General features: G+C 33.0%; 1 protein-coding gene across 1 annotated transcript in view; it reads left to right on the top strand.

Annotated features, from left to right (window-relative positions):
- MLF1 (myeloid leukemia factor 1) overlaps positions 1 to 13,750 on the top strand; it is a 31,331-nt gene extending 17,581 nt beyond the window's left edge. Inside the window, exons 3-7 of the mRNA XM_006908195.3 lie at positions 6,656 to 6,739; positions 7,806 to 7,934; positions 9,514 to 9,673; positions 11,528 to 11,672; positions 13,178 to 13,750. Of these exons, the coding sequence (XP_006908257.1) occupies positions 6,656 to 6,739; positions 7,806 to 7,934; positions 9,514 to 9,673; positions 11,528 to 11,672; positions 13,178 to 13,283 (624 nt within the window). The 3' untranslated portion in view covers positions 13,284 to 13,750. The remainder of the gene's footprint in view (positions 1 to 6,655; positions 6,740 to 7,805; positions 7,935 to 9,513; positions 9,674 to 11,527; positions 11,673 to 13,177) is intronic.
- Positions 13,751 to 19,434: the final 5,684 nt, after the last annotated feature.

The following is a 19,434-nucleotide window of genomic DNA, read 5'->3' as shown; positions in this document are numbered from 1 at the left end:
CCCATTTCAATTTTATTTTAATTAGTGAATAGTGGTCTCCTTTTATATATATTTCCATGAAAGTCTAAAATTAAGATCAAAGAAAAAATTATCAAAGAAGGTATAAAAATCAAATGCGACATCTGAAATTTTGTGTTTTAAATGAGCATCGAAATATTTTGTATATCTTTTATAACCACAACATGGAAAGAGTAGGGCTATATATAGTGCCTTGTATTTATCTGCATAAATTAGTTGCACATAGCTTTTGTGAAAGAAGCAAGAAGTGACAATTTTTTCCCCTTATAAGTATAGGAAGGAAATCTGTTTATAATTCAGTTGTAAAGTTTTTATTGAAGATGTCTATTTATATCAGCTGTAACTCTGCTTGTCATTCACTAGAAGTAGAATTAAATGTTTCTCTCCTGGGCACTTGTGCTTAAAATATCTGAATGTTTAATGAGCTGGAATAAGAAATATATAACCGAATAAAGAGATAAATTTCCAATAATATGGTTGCTTAAACGTGATTGAATAAGAAAAGTCAAGTAGGAAAACAATTCTGAATATAAAGGAAGGCCAAGACCAACATTTGAATGAAAGATCAAAAGAATTGCTACCTTGCCCAATTTATGGTGGCATAAGCTAACTTCTGTCTAAGATTATGAATTATTTATTAGTGTAGGCCAAAGTCTGTAACTAGCATTATCCAGTAGAACTTTCTGAATGATGGAAATGTCCTAAACCTGCCTGTCCAATATGGTAGCCACTAGCTACATAAGGCTTGATTGCTTATGCTATTGAGGAACTGAGTTTTTAATTTAATTTTAATTATTTCAAAATTTAATTTAAATAGCCACATATGGCTAGTGGCTACTTTAATAGGAGGGCATGATGATAGACATTCAAAAAGACACCAAAGCATTTAAATTTTTTTAATACATACTGAGTAAAGAACATTAATCAATTATACTTGAACCTGTCATCTTATTTCTCATTTAATAGTAATCTCTTTAAGCATTTTCCCGAGAAAAATTATAGTATTCATCTACCTATTATGTAAAAGTAAATGGTAATTATCAGATTTAGATCAACCCATTTCGTAAAACTTTGAGTTCCATAGCTTTTTAAATAGCAAATACTGCTAGGTACTTTTTGCTTGCCTCTCACATCTAAAAACAAGTAGCATACATTTTTCTTTAATTAAATTATAATGTATCGAATATCTAAGAAAGCTAACACCAGTGTACCTTTTTCTTCCTCAAACTATATAAACCTTTTGCCAACCCAGAGTATTAAGCATTGTCCTAAGGCATTTGAAGGGCACTAGTATTTTAATTTTTAGTATTTTAATAGTACCGGTTACAGCAGGTTTTCCAAGGAATATTCAGCCTCTCTTTTAGCCAAAACTCATTTTTTTGTTTGTAAATTTATAATTTATACTGGTAAGATATGGCTCTCCTTTTTTTCCATAATGTTTGACACATTTGAAATGTTTATGTCTAAATATGAAAAACTTACGTAATAGAAAAATTTAATTAATTAAAATAAAACAAAAACAGTTAAACCACAATAGCAACAGAAGATCTCTATCCCAAATTGACTTGCTAAGGTAAGAACAAAAATTAGAAATTGACTGCAGAAGATGGAAAAGAGTACTGCTAAATTTGAAAAGAGCCCAGCCAAGAAAACAATAGGCTTTTGAGCATGCTAGTTGTCCTACTGTTTTTGAACTTTTAGTAAACATTTATACAAAGCTTTGCTCTCTTGCATCATGAAGTTATGTTTTAAAATGAATGTTTTGATTAAGCAGTGAGCCATGATGCTGACACTTTTAAGCAGAGTGGATGAAAATGTGTATTTCAAATAGACACCTTGACCCTTTTTTTCTTTATTTTTGGTCCATTTCTTGACATTTGTCATCTTTATCAGCCATATTATGAAGGAAAACAGAGACTACTGCAGAAGTAGAAGAAACATCAGCTATGCCATTTTTTTGCGTTTGTATTATTAGCGTTTTTTTCAGTTCATGATTTCTTTATGGGGCCATTGTTAAGCCAGTTGCCCTTTTGGGGAGGATTTGTTTTGTTTAAAACTACACAATTTAACCTTTAAATTTATTTAATTATGCAGTTTGTAATTCAAGATGTGACATATGAGCATGGTGACATTTAGATTGAATGATGGTGCCAGAGTCAGCAAAAAGAAATAGAAAGAAGAATTTTATTGGTGCATCCAATACACTTTGGAGATTACTGTTCTAGATACACAGTATGCATATATATCACATCTGCTATGTGATTTTTAATGTAAGCACACAGTTTTCTCTACTTTTTAACATAACTTACACATGGAGAAAATTATCTGTCACTGAATGATGATAAAATTATACATACTTTTTACCCAGGAGTTCAAACTTTAATTTCAACATTTGAAACTCTCAAATGATGAAAGTGTTTTAATTTGCATACACATGTCTAACCATTTATTTTTATCCATCTTTACCTATTGAGGATTATGATTTACGAACTATTAATTTTGATTATTCCATCTATTATACTTAATATTCTTTTGCCTGTCAAAGACTCTAAATATTTTTAAATCTATGTGTATGATCCATTCTGAAGTCTATATTTTTTATCCCATAAATGAGTTCTTAGGAGGTATTTATTAAATTTTTTGTCCAATATTTCTACTAATCTTTTGAAATGTTATTAATGTGGATAAATTTTTATTTTTAATTGGTTACAGGCAAGATTAACTGATCTTTTAAAAACGGGCTGGCTGAGCAAAGGAAAGAAGATATAATATTAATCATTGTACATTATGTTTTAATTTTGGTGTTAATTTGCATTTCCTTTGAGAAACGTTTGTCTTAATCCATAGCAAATACTTCTTCGTTCAGCTGTGTCTCATAAATACTAGAGTAGTCATATTTAAAAGTGATATATGGCCTCCCGATTTGCCTGCCAGGCTCCCATCAGGCTCTACAATGAATAATCAGATAATTTTTAAAAATATATGTTGAGTTCTTTTTGAATGAAAGGTTCTGGAATTTTGTTAGATCTGAATTATGTGAGTATATATAGTGTATTTCTTTTTCAGGCATTATCATATAATAAATATTATAACCAAAATTAATTGGATTTTTTCCAGGCAATGAGTTCTCTTGTGCCTTTTGGCCATTTTGGTGCTATGGTTCGTATCATGAGACACAAATCGTTTTAGCAATATTTTCTGAAAAATATTTTTCATTAACTCAAGCAAACTGAATTTTAGCATGCAATCTCACTTACTTTTATGGCTTTTTAGTATTTGTACTGAAAACCTGTTTCATGTGTTAAATTTATCTTAGAATGTTTAGGCATGTGTTTTCTGAAGTAAATCATGTCAACATGTATAAAATCAGTCTTCAGAAAGAAAAAGTACATCTCAATAGATGAATTCATTCACTTGATTTACAAAAGAGATCTCCATAGTTGTCATTGCAAGTTGGAGACTTCTACATGCTTCCGATGACTTTCCAAAAGGTGAAAAAGCACCAAACTGTAGATGGACAAGCACCTTTGGAAAAGCTAAGATTGGCTGCTTTCTCTAGGTCTCAATTACCAATTTGCTCGTGCTGCTTTTCTTTTGCCATGTCCAAGTCTGCCTACTCTGCAACCAGCTTTTCTCCCACCCTGTTTTTGGGGACTTGGGTCCTATTTTCTGTGACACTAGTTTCTAACACACTTAAAGACAATCTGAGGAGTAGCAGAGAATAGCATGGCTTTGGTACATTTCCTGTGAATGCACCTACACTCTCATGAAAAGGTTTCCTTTTATTCTGTTGTGCCGGACTTCAACCATTTGTCTCCTTAAAATTTGACCTATAACATTTATCCCTCCTGACCAGGGTTTTTAGTGGGACAAATGATGAAGAAAAAAAGCAGTTATAGCACGGAGTTATCAGTAAATGATAGGAAGTTCAACATGCTGTGGAAGCACAGATAGAAAAAAGCCTGTAACTCAGCCTTTTGGGGGTAATGGGGTGAAGATCGATTAGAGAATGCTTCCTGAACCTTAAGGATTAATAGGAGTTAGCCAGGAAAAACAGGAAGGGGAGAAAAGTGTTCAACACAGAGGAAGCAGTACACACAAAGGTCTGGAGGCTAGGGAGCACAAAGATATATATATATAGGATCATTTGGCCCTAGAGTATGAGTTGGAGAGTAGATATAGATGAGGGTCAAGAGGTAACCAGGGACTTCTTTCTGCCCTGGTAAGGACTAAGGACCATTATCATAAGAGCAGGGGAAGCAGCTGGTTAATTTTCATCAAACTAGAAATAGAGTCAGGTTCTTATTTTCGAAAGATCATGTGCCCGTAGGGGAGAGAAGATTAGAAGGGACCAGAGTGAGGGCAGGGAGACTAGGAGGCTGTTGAAGTGTTGCGAGAAGAATTCATGATAGCTTCTACTTGGGTCATGGCTGGGGTGATAAAGAGAAATAATTTCATTTGACAAAGAGTTAAAGAGTTGAGTAGATAGAATGTGGTGGTTGATTGGATTGAAGGAGCAGTAAAGAAAGAGATGGAAGGTATCCTACCCATTTTTCTGGCATGAGGAATTAGGTAAATGGGAATGCCACTGAGCTAAGGAACAGAGCATTGATGCGGTGTAGATAATGAAGGCAGGGATGATCAAAAGGATCATTTCAGTTTGGGATGTTTTGTGTTTGAGGCATTTGTATGTTATCCAGGTGTATTTATCTGGTAAATAGTTGGATATATAGCTTTGAGCTGAGTTAGAGGGTTGTTCATTCATTCAGCAAATATTTATTGAGCCCTCTCCTACGTGCCAGGAATTATTTTTAAAGTACCGGGAGTATAGTAGTGAATAAGACAGAGAAGATAGCCCTACCGTCACAGGGATTACTTTTATAGAGTGGGAAGACAGACAGTAAACAACAGAATAATCAAATAGCCCAAGTACTTCAAAATACTCTGAAGAAGATGAAGCAGGGTATTGATATAGTGACAGGTAGGAGGTAAAGCAGAGATTGGTTTAGACAAGTGGCCTTCCTAAGGAGGTGATACTTGAATGATGAGAAAAAACTACCCATGCTAAGAGTCGGGAGAAAACATTCTAGGCGGAGAGAAGAGCATGTGTACAAAGTTCCTGAAGGCCTTTAAGAGTCCTTTGGAATCTCAGCTGTAATTTGTACCCCCATTTTTTGTCACCCCGAGGTGCTGGACCACCTCATAACAGGTACACATACAGCTTTTGATAGCTGGTTTGTCAGTAAATTAAGAATAGGCAGAATATACCCAAACATTTGATCTTTTCCTTCTCTTCCTCTTCCTCGGGCTAGCCCCCTTCCACCTCTTATGAGTTATATCTCTATACAGCCCTGATTCTCACCCTGGTGTTGAAATAAAATATTCAGAACATTTTCTGAATCTCTGAAATGCAGATTAATTCTATTGCAATCCTTTGTGTACCCAAAGATAAATCAGTATCTCCTAAATGTGCCTTTGTGATCCCTATTTTAATTGTGCATTCTAAATATTAACCAAATTATGGGAGTTTGGGTTTCCCATCTAGTTCTATTGTTACTAGCAATAAAAACTCAACAGAGGGCAGAAACAAAAGAAAAGTCCTTTGATAATTCTTTATTGAGTCCCAACTTGGCAGGCAGCAAAAGAATTTCTAGAAGGGCTAAAATATCAGCAACGAATGTGCGTTACAGGATTCAAAAGAGTCCTCCTGCTTGAGTTGCGTGAATCAGACATTCTCTTTATTTTATAATAGTAGCTAGTGCCTTGGGTGCTTCACTTTTTAATTTCTAGTTAGTGTTGATAAAACCTAAAATCAATAGCAAATTTTTCTAAAGCAGTTTCTCAGCCTCAACACTGATATTTTGGGCTGATAATTCTTGTCCTGAGGGGCCATCCCATGCTTTGTAGGGTGTTTAGCAGTATTCCTGTCCTCATACACCCTCCTCAATTATGATAAAAATGAGTGTCCCCTTATATACCGCCCCCTACTCCCAGTTACAATTGCTCTTGGTTGAGAAACCACTGTTGTAGAGGTATTCTTAAGTGTTCTCCTAATGGAACATGTCTCATGCTTCAAGAGTATGCCCAACTGAGCCTTTGATGATAATAAGCAGCTTATAAATAAAGTAAATTAACCTCTATCACTTGGACCCTATTGTAATGAAGAGAAGGGCTGGCTCAGCTTCTATCAGCCATGTGGTACTAGTGGAGGTGGCACTGGTATCTCATGCTCAAGTTTATTTGTGTGGTGGGATATTAAGGTAGAGGGAGAAAGATTTGAAGACCAGACTATGCTAGAGCTCTCCCAGCCTAGAATACATCGCTCAGTATTTAAATAGTAACCAAATTATGCTTTGAGGAAGTTGACGAACGATATGTCTGTGTATATGTTCTTGCATGTATATATGTGTGTGTGTGTGTGTGTCAAACACACACCTATGTAATGCACGTGTTTATAGTGTTACAGCTCCCTAATCATTTATATGTTGGCTGTTTGGGATTTTGTATAGATATGCCTGGTCGATTACTGCATGAGATTCCATGGCATAAATTGAGAAAAAAAAAAAATCCAGCCGTTTTGGAAAGATTGATTTGTTTCTTTTGTGTTGTTATTAACATACTTCCTAATATCCTGCAGGGTACAGATGTCAGCCCTTTTCAGGCAATGGACCGAATGATGTTGAATATGCGCAACAGTATGCAGGAATTACAAAGAAACTTTGTAAGTACTAAAAAATTGATGAGAACGTTGTTTTCAGTTATTGTATTAGTGGCTTTCAAGCTCTTTTTTTTTAACTGTGGTCCACAGTGACTGAAAAAGTATCTTACATCATGATCCAGTACACAATGCTTGTGTACTGTATAAACATACCTGAAACAAAGTTTCATGAGAAAAATGATCATACTATTTACAATGTGTGCTGATATTTTCTAGTTTATTTTCTATTTTAAAAATGCTGGTCACAACCACCAAATTGATTTCACAACATACAAGTTTGAAAAAATAGCATTAATTGACTTTCAAAACCAAAATAATTCAACCTCAAAAATATTTGTTCTGCTGAAGATCACTATTATAAATGAACATTTTATATGATTTTAGATTTTTTATTATTTTATGTTATCCACTTAAAAGTAATTGTATCTAAGTAATTGTAACTAAGAAATTAAGTTTTAATATTTTAAAAATACTGAAGATAGAAATTTCAGGGATGATGTTTAGACACTGGATTAGATCCATATAATCCAAATACTTGTGAACTAGTACTACTACTCATACTTTTCTACTCATAATATTAACATCAAAACAATAACTTGATTCACTATGAAGAAGATACATATTTTTTATGTTTGGAATTAAGTTTGAATCTAAGGATCATTTCAGAATGATTTTAGTAATATAGCAATCTGGTACCCATACAAGAGATATAAAACTTCTTGGTGAACGGCTAACTGGCTTAACATGGGCAAAATTGCACACAAGCATCAACCACTGACTATAAAAGTATCACACGCAGCATCTATATTTAAATCAGAGTTGTAAGTCTTTGATTCCAAAGAATTAAGGATCTTCGAGTGACTCACTTGTTGGTCCTCAAAGGAGAGTGAGAATTGGTGCCTAAAATGGAGGGAACTTAAGACCTTCATGGGGTGCTGTTTGGGTACACCATACCGATAGTATCCTTACTAGGACTTCTGGCTAGTATTGTTATTTATTTGAATTCTCTGACATTAATTCTTCACATTTGTCTAAACTCTCTGGATTTACAATTTATATTTACCTCTAGGGTCACCTTTCAATGGATCCAAATGGACATTCGTTTACTTCTTCCTCAGTTATGACTTATTCCAAAGTTGGAGATGAACCACCAAAGGTTTTCCAGGCCTCATCTCAAACCCGACAGGCTCCGGGAGGAGTAAGTATTTTCTAAGCATTCTTGGAGCTTTATAAGGTTGTGGAATGATAGATTACCTATGTAATTATTAACATTTGATCTGATACATCAGGGATGTGGGGGGAAAGCCCATGTCGCTTTGAAAAACAATAAAGCTAAGGGTATTTACTTAAGACATTTTTTGTCTCCCCCACCCCCGATCCCTGCCCCAGATGCCTTTTTTTCATGTAAACATCTGTTGGTGTTTATTACCTTTAATTGTCGACAAGATAGACAGACACTAAAAGAAGACTTTGTTCCATGAAACAAACGTCTACCTGTAATTTATATTTGTAGTAAATGAATTTTTTCTAACTTATAATTTTTGAAGTGTACAGAAAGGATATTGAGAATAATGTAATAAATATCCACATTTTTTTAAATCATAACGTTTTTCTCTCTTTGCTTTAAATTGTCTCTTGTTTTGTTTTCTTTTTAAGCAGAAAAACTTTGCAGACGCAATTAAAGCTCCCAGTGCTTTCCTCCCTCTTCGGTCCCCTTTCCCTTTCTCCCTCCCCTAAAGAGAATCATTTTCCTGTATCTGGAAGTTATCATTGTCATGCGTATTTTTACAATTTTATTACATATATGTGCTTCATAAACAATATAATGAATTATTTTACAGGTTTCTAAACTTTATATAAACGGTTTCATATTGCATGTGTCTTCTGCAATTTGACTTTGCTCAGTAATATGCTTCCAAGATTTATTTAAATTGATATGTGTAACTTTGGTTTCTTTAATTTCTTAATAGTATCCAAAATATGAATATACCACAACTTTTAAATCTGTATTTCTACTGATAAATATTTATGTATTTCTTATTTTTCACGAACTCTGGTATAAGAGTTCCCATTTCTCCACTTCCTTGTTAGTACTTATAGTTTAAAAAAAATTAAATTTGCCTAATGGGTATGAGTAGTTCATTTTTTAGTTTTTACATATAAGGCATACTTTGTAATGATGCTTTTGTAATAGTACAGCTAATTCATCTCAGACATTTTAGTTTTAACTTTGCTATAAATGACATGCATCTTAAATATAAACACAATATAAATGTGGATGTCCCACAGCAAACCATGTTAATAGTTTTTGGCTGTCATAAATATTCTAATAACCCACAGAGTTCATAAGTGAAAGCCAAAGGATTCAAGCCCACTAACATGACTGCTGAATAATTACTTGCCTTTACTTGTAGGAATGCTAGTGTGTACTCTCATCCATTACATTGTCAAGGGCAATGTTGAAGGCACTAAGTTTTATATAATTAAGTTATTCTTAATTTTTAATTTTATATTTAATTATAATATTTGATTACAAGTTGGAAAAAGGTTAAATTGTATTGGTTCTATTTGTCCTAAGTATATTAATTCCAAGTAGTTCAAGAAATATCAGAGAAATTTTACAAGTTGATAGTAGAAATTAGTTTCTATTATTTTTAGAATAGTAAATTTATGATCTTTTCTCTATAGGTAAACAGGCCATAAGGAGTTTCAAATTATATCCACTCTACATATATTTAAATAATAGCTAATTTTTATTTATTTTTTTACTTTTACAGATAAAGGAAACTAGGAGAGCATTGAGAGATTCTGACAGTGGACTAGAAAAAATGGCTGTTGGTCATCATCTTCATGACCGAGCTCACGTCATTCAAAAGTCAAAGAACAACAGGACTGGAGATGAAGAGGTCAATCAAGAGTTTATCAATATGAATGAAAGTAAGTTATTAAAGAAAATAACATCCTCCCTCATAAAGTTAAAAATAGCAGCTGTACTGGTAGAATTTAATGAATATTTTTTGTAGAAATATTTCATAAGATGCTCTTTTGAGGTAGTTTATGAAAAATTGTGTAGGAAATATTTTATCAAAGTAATAAAATTATGGTTTTATTTCATAGTATATCTATTTTTATAGTAATTTTTAGTAATGGTGAGTATCATTTATTTTTTATTTTATACTTGGAAAATGGAATATTTTGAATTGTTACTTAGTAAGACTCATTAGGCACAATGAGTTTTAAATATTTCTGATTATCAAAGAAATACATTTGAAAAGTATAAAGAAGTATAAAGAAAATTAAAATTATCTATAATCTCAACCCAAAATAACTACTATTAATGTTTTAGTGTATTTCTTCCTAGTGGTTTTATATATACAAACACACATACTTTTGCAAAATCAGTATTTTACTATCTATATAATTTATATTGTGCTTATTTTAATTCATCGTTATAATTGTGAACAGTTACCTATGATATTTTTCAAAAAAATTCTAAAGTTTATCTAAAAGTTTTATCATGGATAGGCCAAAATTTATTTAAACAGTCTGTATTGTTGAGCACTTAGGCTTTATTTATATAGATAAGATTTTAATTTCTGGCATTGTTAGAAGTATATATTATATATGATATATAATACGTCATGTATGTATCAAGTAAATCTGTTCCTTTTCTAGATTTATTATTTATTCTTCGGTACATATATTTACTTTCAGTATCCTAGCTCTTCTCGTTGTAGTTTTAAGTTATATTCATCTCCTGTTTTCAGAAGCATTTTGAATAAAAATGTGTTATCATCATAAAGCGTTTAAATTATTGTATCATTTTAGAAAAAGAAATTCTCTTAAGTTTGGAGTTCAATAAAATTATTCTTATGCAATGAGATGGAAGCCACAACAACTTAACCTTTCTTTAATTTTAACCTTTTTAATTTTCTCATATTTAAATACAGAGAGAGTACTTCACAATAATTAACCTGTTGAAAAATTTAGTGAAGGAATACATTATAAAGGCAATCTGAGAGAACAAGTATTATCATTTATCTGTTGTTATTATGGAAGTCAGATTACCTACTTCATAACAACATAAATTGACTGTTGAGATGAGTAACCTGTCTTAGGAAGTTGAGGCCAAGTTACAAAGGAAAATGGTGAAATTATTAGGAAGTACTAGCCACTTACTAATAATGGACACAGAAGGAGTGTCCATCTACAGAGGGAAAGGATGATCACTATGAGAGGACGTAGGAAGAAAGGCTATAAGTCAGAGTAATTGGGCCAGGGGGTCCATTGGATATAATAATATGATATCCAAGCAGGTGCATGAAACACCAGATCATCAACAGCCAAATTATCAATAAGAATATGAGAGGAACAAACAAGAAAAGGACATATTACCCTGAGTCAGAGACCTTTATACTTGAAGCAGGTTTCTGCCTCTATTTTTCTTATTTTAATAATGTTTTATTTAACTTATACATCTGAAATATTACATCAACATGTAATCATATATAAATATGATTGATGAACTATTTTATGCTTTATTTTTCACACTGCATTTAGATAACTTATATTTCAAGTGCTCAATAACCACATATGGCTAGCGGCTACCATACTGGACAGTACAGGTGTAGGCACCTCCCCAGTCTGAGAAATAATATTTGAGTATGGTCCTGCCTCTGTCTTGAGTTTAGGCTGATGGTAACATCAGGCTAAAATGAAGTGTGTGGGGAGCAAGGCATTTACTGACAGTTGATACCTTAATACTTACCTTTATTTTGATATTTAATGTAGGTGATGCTCATGCTTTTGATGATGAATGGCAAAATGAGGTTTTGAAGTACAAACCATGGGGACAATGGCGCAATCTAGAAAATGCTAAAATGCGGAGTGTTGGTCATGAGAATTCAGGATCTGGATCCCGAGAACTTAAAAGAAGGTAAAAGTTATTTCTAAAATAAATTGTATTTTTAAAAGAAGAGCTAGACAAAAAATTACATAATTTTACCTCTGTTATCAAGAAGTTCTGATTAACATCCAAATTGTTTATATCAAGAATATCTTTTGCAAAAGTTGTAATTTTACATTATATCTGAGATTCCACACAAATTTAATTTTGTATCTGAAAACAAACAATATTTTAAGATTATATGATTAGCAGCTCACTAACAAATTATGTTTCAGAACTTAGGAGCTAAAATCCTGAGGAAAAAAGATTTTAATCTGGTTATTGTAGGAGTTATACATTTTATATCAGGTAAAGATATTGGTATCTAGAGGTCTGATAAAGGGAAAGGGTCTCTATTTGAAAAGCTTAACAAAACTTCCCTAATAAGTCAAAAATCAGCATTTAATGGTAAATGCATTTTTAGACACTTGTATAATATGTAACAATATCTGTATTAGATATTTGGGGGAAAATTTTGCAAAAACTTAGCCTCCTTTGGAATTACCTTTTGGAATAGCTGTGAAATATAAATGTGCTGACACTGCACCTTAAAGATTATAGAGATTTTTATGCATTTAGTATATATTCTAGAGTTAAATTTGATTTGTTTCTCTCTGAAAAAACATTGAGAACAATACCTAATTCCTATTGAAATTACACGGGAGAGAGAGAAAAAGAGAGAGAGAGAGAGAGGCCTCAAAAAGTTTTAAAACAAATCTGTTCTGGGCTGTAAAAGTAAAAGACTGCTGTAGAAGGTGGAAGGCTTCACAGAACCAGCAGTGGAGAAGTGGGTATCAGGTTAATCAGAAGCCTTGTGCGGAATTTCATGTGTTAGCATTTTTTATTTTAAAATACTTTTTTAGGAATTTAGAGCCCTAATCTTTCTGTAGAAAATGTATTCCCATATTAATTTTAGATATTTGTCTCACTTTGAAAAGTTTATTGATAAAAAACTAACAATGGTAAGTTTGCCTATGAAATCCAGGTCCCGGTTAAAGAAAGCATATTCATTATAGAAGATCTATAAACCTGTGGTGTTATCAGGGGCATTTTCTGTAAACTGGCACTGCGCAATAGAACCTTCTGAAGTGATTTTCTGCAATGATGAAAGCGTTATCTATCTGTGCTGTCCAAAATGTAGCCACTAGCCACACGTAGCTATTGAATCACACTTAAAATGTGGTCAATGTGGCTAAGGAACTGAATTTAAAATCTTTTATTTTATTTAAATATAAATGATATTGCTCATGGCGACCATGTTGGACAGCCCAGTTAAACTGTGAACAGATTCTGTAAACAGATTTAAGTCTGTTTCAGGAAAGCAACTGTTGCTCCCTTAAATGTTAAATGAAATAGTCTGCCATATGTTTTTCAAAACTATGAAGGAACTGTTAAAACTTTCCTTAAATTACAGTGGTTTTTAACATGTTCGTATTGATTTAAAAACCATTGGCCATTTAAAGAACGATATTGATGTTTATATGTATATTTCTCAGGGAGAAACATCATCAAAGTCCAGCCATTGAACATGGAAGAAGATCAAATGTTTTTGGGGACAAACTCAACATCAAAGGATCGCCTGTGAAAATCAACAAAAAATAAATAGCCTTGCATTTGATATGTTTAGTTTTGGTTGTTTTAATAGAGAAAGTAATGGTGCTGGGTAATACACATAAGACCAATATCTTGTTAAATCAATACTGTACTTAGCAACTTTTTTCTGATATCTCAATGTTCTTGGAAGTGCTAGCTTTACATTGTCCCACCTTTAGGAATAAAATTTTGATTTTTGACAATGTGACAAACTTATTAAACATCCTATCAAACTCTGCTTTCTCAGTGATTTTCCTATTGGCTATGTATACTTTCACATATTCAAGATTGAATGTGGAGCTAGTTACATCTTATATAGTTATAAGAAAGTGAAATGTTAAACGATAGTCTCAATTTTTACTAATGCTACACTAAAGTCATGTTAATAAAGGTTGAAATTACTTAGTTCAAATTTTATAATGTGTTATGCGACCAGCTAGCTTGATCTTTAAAAAATAAAGCAAAATTATACTGCACTGTTGTATGAGAAATTGTTTTGATGAAAAAAGGACAATCGAGTGGTTCATTATCAAAGAAAGATTTTAAATTGTTAAAATACATGAGTTTTCTTATAGTTTCTTTATACAGTTTGTTCTTTTTTGTTCTATATACATTCTTAACATTTACAGACTTTACGTTGACCTTTCTCTTTAATTTCTTAAAGTAGTGTATTTCTGCTCTCCTTTCCCACAAATAGCTTCATCTATCTCCTTGGTTAACATTCTAAAGTTGGGAGTGTCCTTGGAGAAACTCTGCTCAGGCTTTTTGTGACATTTAGAAAAATGCATTTGGTATTCTGCAAACCTGAATGAGTGATTGTCTCAAAATTTCTTAGACAGATGATGTGTGTGTGTGAGCAAGGTACTTAATAATTCTATTGTTCTCTTTTTAATTATTCCATTTAAAAAATCAGCTCAAGTATTTTTATTCTAGAATTCAAGCATTAATCTGTTTTTACAAGAGTTAGATTTGAAGTTTATTAGAATATAAAATCTTCACTCAAGTCTTTGTTGTTTCAAGGGGAAAAAAAAAGAGAAAATCTACTATCACTCTTTAATCCTAACGTCTTTCTTTTTTAACTTGGAAGTAGAATTATGTCATCATGCTTATCCTCTTCTAATTTTCTATATCATATCTTATTAATTTTACTAGTCAGTGTTTCATGCCTTTAGTCACTAAAATAAGATTCCTATGTTTCAAGTAATTTTTATAACAGAAATTGAGCATGTATTAGTTAAAGATGTTAAAACTTTTATGCATACTTTAGTGTATTAATAACATTACTACATATTGGGAAATTGTCATAAGGCATAAATTTTAAAGAACACCTTAGTATAAATTCACTTGATAGAGTGGGATTCCAAGAGTAAACACTGTAATTATTCTCTTTTTGCCTAAACCATGACACTAACTTGTATTGTTATATTCATGTATGAAAACACTTTAATAATTATACTTAAAACAGTATAATTTCAGTGCATCATATAGCACTTAGAGATTTCATGAATACTTTTTTCCTCCCAATTTGTCTACCATAAAATAAAAAACTGAATTAAGTTACACACATATATAATTGCTTCTTATCTCACAGTGCTTCCTAAGGGGTCACTTGACATACAGAGATTAAATGTCAATTTTTTATGTTCATATCATACTGAAATTAACTTCTTTCCAGAATTTATTTTTAACATAATGCTGAAGTCAAACAGTATTAAAAAGAAGTCTCTGTGTAGCTTGTAGTTCATATAATTATTTTTTCTTTATGGAAAACCATTGATTTTTCTGGAACCCTTGGTCTTTGGGGAATGTAAGGGTATTAACAATTTGGTGAATGTGGCCTTGACAATAAGACCAGGTTACATACTTAGGCTCCTTGCCACCTGAGAGAGTTTCCTGGTGCTGGCAGTCTCAGGGATAGGTTTTCTTTGCTCTGTCCTTTATTGTCACAGGGCAGTGGCAGGAGCGCATTGGAGTCAGATGATGCCCTGCATGTGCCAGTGTGATAGTATTTGGAGGTGACAGCTTTGGGAAGTGATTAGGTCATGACGGTAGAGCCCTCACGAATAGGATTGTGCCTTTATAAAAGAGACCCCAGAGAGCTTCCTTGCCCTTTCTTCCATGTGAAGATTGAGTGAAGTTGGCTGCCTTCGAACCAGGAAGTGCGTCTCACTAGACACTAAATCTCCTGGCACCTTGCTCTTAGACTTTAACCCCTAGAACTATGTGAAATAAATTTCTATTGTTTATAAATCACCTGGTCTATGATATTTTAGTTATAGCAGCCTGAATGAACTAAGACAGCAATCTTAGACTGATCAGGCCAGGACAATTTGGAGATTCTACTGAGGCTCGACCTAGACTCTTACTGCAATGAATAGCACCTTAAATTTGGCAATAATGTACATATTCGAATCTTCTTGAGGCTCCTCTATCCCTGATTACATGAATTTTGCAGTAAATCTGCATTTTGATGACCTCTTTGGCCCTAATGTAATGCTTATTATTATCTCTTGTGGTTTCGGGGTTCTGATCAGACTTGTGTCCTCTGGCGCATTTGGCTTTAAACACCATCTCATATTCTATCTCAGATTATTTGTACGTGAAAACTCTCCTTAGTCCTGTCTTTGTATGAGAAGTTTGCTTTGGAAGAGACCTTCTACCCACTCATGTTGCTTTCTAACCATATGTTTCTTAAGTCAGTAGTCAGCCTGAGACGAATGCTGCAATGTATAACATTTCACAAAACATCAGGCAATTTTTCATGAATTTGTCAGCTAATAGATTTGTACCACCTCCTGGCTTAACTTTAGCAAGAAATCATAGTGACTGCTTTGGGACTTGTTGAAGAGTACTTTCACTTGAGAGGCATCTTAGAACACAATACCAAAAAAAAAAAAAAACCCAGCAAACAAAATCTCAGGAAGAGAGCCTTTGTATTATTTATCTAAAGAGCCCACTTTGTTTATGTTTCCATGTTTTAGGGCTATTTAACTATTTGGTTTATATTTAAACTCCTCTCTCCTTGAAGGATAATTAGACTTTTACAAGAATATGTTCATATTTGTATTATTAAATTAATTAAACAAGAAGGCCATTAGATTGAGGTGACTTTAATGTTCTAGAAGCCCCTGTGAGCAAATCAAAATCTGAGCCCATAATGCCTCAAGGTTAAGAAATTAAAACCCGAAGATACTCAATCACAAATAGTGAATTAGGCTTTCCCAAGTAAGGCAGTTGCTTAAGCTTTAGCTAATTAAAGAATTTCCTTGCTTTGCTTCTGCCTCTTCTCTGTAAAAGTCTTCCCTAGTTCCCATTGGTGGAACCCTCCTAACCACTGAATTGATTTTGCTCTAACTCACATTATTTAATATGCTTCAATTTATCTTTTAACAGTATAAAGCTTGTTCTAGCTCACCTTTTTTCCTGTTCCTATAGTTCCCTCCCTTTGAAAAATTTTAAAGATAAATTCAGAAAAAAATTCTGTTATGTGCAATCTAGAAATATCAGTCTAAATAAACAGTCCGGAGAGTCTGCAATAAAAAAGTCAAATTATTTGTACTTCTTTTGCATAAAGTGTGGACAAGTGAAATTAAATAATAGCCTTTGTTATGGTTATAAGAAGAAAGGTTTAACAATAGTAGGAACTTTTAAATATAATTTAATTATGAATATAAGGGTATAAAGTATATTTTTTAAAAAGCTTTATTAAATATCTCTGATAAGTGATGGACTTAGGCAAAGTAATGAATGAATGTTTAAAGTCAACTACATGTCTTTTTCCAGGTTTCAATTATATAAATTCAATGTTAATAAAATATTCTAGTTTGTATAAAACTGAGGTTGAACTCATGATTTCAGCTTCCTAAATTTCCTATATTGATCTTATGGATCAAATAAGTTACTGACTCCACCAATTGTGTAAGATTGCAAAATATAAAATGGTGTTTATCCAAATAAAATTGTAATATAGCTGTTTTTTAAAGGGGTTTGATCTTACAAAATTATTATAACAATTATAAGGACAACGTATTAGCTAAAATTTTAATTTTTCACATCCTTAACTTTTCAAAACCTTAGAAAATCTAAAATTAGTCCTTGGATACTTGGACAATTTCTAAGTAGAAATGATACAAATCTTACTAAAGATAGTTTTAATTTATCTTTATTTTTATACATTATAAAATGACTGAATTAACAGAATGTGCAAAAGCTTTGGATGATATTATATATGTGTATTTTGCCAATTTAAAACAACAGATAATCTGTAATATGTACCCATAAAAATCGAGCTAGACAATGCTTGGCTTTTTGTCTTCCAGTTTTCTCTGTGGCGAAAACACAAGTTGATTACTTTGGTTAAAAGTGGCATTAATAAAAATGACATATTCATTATAATAATTACAGAAAATATGAATATATATACATGCATACAATAATGAGTATGAATTTTTACTTAAGGAAACTTTGTTAAAGTGGTAATTTCAGTGTAATAGATACATTGCTTTATTTAACAATTATATCTTAAAAACCTTAATTTTATTACCTTTTACATAATTATGTGTTTATATTTTAGACAAATATGCATAAAAGTTTATAAAAATAAAATTTTAAAGTCTATAAATGAAAAAGTTTACTTAAAAGTATATTCAACATTAACTAATTTATTCATCAACGTGGCTTACAAATCCTTTGTTGCAAATTAATACATGAATGATATACAAAAAGTAAATTTGAAATTCATCATTGAGTCTCTGATTTTTCTTGCCACTTGTAATTTTCAGATTTCTATTTATTTGACCTTATTTATTCATTTAAGAAATATTTATTGAGCACCTAGCACATGCAAGGAGATACAGCAATTAACAAAACCATATCATTGTCCTTATGGAACTGATATTCTCATTGGGAGTCAGACAATAAACTGGTACGTAAAATATCTGGATACATTTAAGAAGTGCTCTGAAGGAAAACTAAGCAGCATGAGAAGATAGAAAGTGGGGAGGAGCTTGCTTTTTTAGAAGACTTGAGCAGGGAACACCTCACTGATAGAGGCTTTTTGAACAGAGAGAAGAAAGTAAGGGAGAAAGCCACGCAGGTGTCTGGGGAAGAGCAAAGGCTGGTCATCTCAATGTGGCTGGAGAAAAGGGCAAGGGAAGGTGAGCGACTTTGGCTTAGCTGTTCAAGCAGAGTCTTGTAGGAACTTCCTCTGAGAGCAGAGAGGCCATTTCAGAGTTTTAAAAATTTTAGTTATGAAAAATTTCAAACTTAGACAAAAGTAGAGATAAAATCAACGATGAATTCACTGGAAGGTGTGTTTTCAGCAGAGAAAAGACATGATCTGGCTTAAAAGGACCCTCTAGTTACTGGGTTGAGAATAGACTGAACAGCAGCAGGGGCTATTAACAGTAATGCTGTTAAGATGGCAGTGCTTGAGATGGAGAAAAGGGGCAGGTTCTGAATCTATTTTTGAAGGTAGTGCCAAAGCATATGTTGACAGATAAGCGGTGTCAAAAAGCGGTGGCTAAATGACTAACATTTTTGGTATGGGCAACTCAAAGAATAGAGTTCCCATTTATGCAATGAAGACTGGGAAAAGATCTGGGAGGAAGATCAGAAGCTCCTTTTTGGAGATACTAAGTGTGAGATGTCTCTAAGAGATCTAAGTGGAATCATTAAGGATTCTGTCCTCCATATGGACTGGACATATAATGTTTAACATCGAGCAATGACAATTGCTAGTTCATTACTTTTCCACGTTCTTTTCATGTCATGCCCTACAGATATTGTTTATACTAGTAACAGTATAGATAACAATTTTGAGGGTTTTTTAATTTAAATTCTGTTGTAAACATTTCTCCACATTGTTATATCTGCAAAAAAAAATCAGCGTTTAATGGCTGCATCTTTCTGGGAGTTTGCAAAAGCTGGATTAGCGCCACAAAGCGGCTGCAGTTTCTCTTCCAAGTCGGGAGAGGGCGCCCGGGCGGCGGCGGCTGCTGCTCCGCTCGGAGAACCGGAAGCTTCTCATCATTTTTCCTCCTCTTCCCTCCTCCGCGTCTTTCGACCCGGAAGTGCTCTTCCGGCACTGATTGCCGGCGTGACTTTGAACGCTCATGCTGTGGAGAGGGGTAGCTGAGCTGACCCAGAGCCTCGGGGACTT

This window comes from Pteropus alecto, unplaced genomic scaffold (assembly GCF_000325575.1).
Source record: "Pteropus alecto unplaced genomic scaffold, ASM32557v1 scaffold81, whole genome shotgun sequence".
Classification (NCBI taxonomy): domain Eukaryota; kingdom Metazoa; phylum Chordata; class Mammalia; order Chiroptera; family Pteropodidae; genus Pteropus; species Pteropus alecto.
The sequence above is the reverse complement of the archived record's forward strand: the minus strand, read 5'-3'. Positions and strand labels throughout refer to the sequence as shown.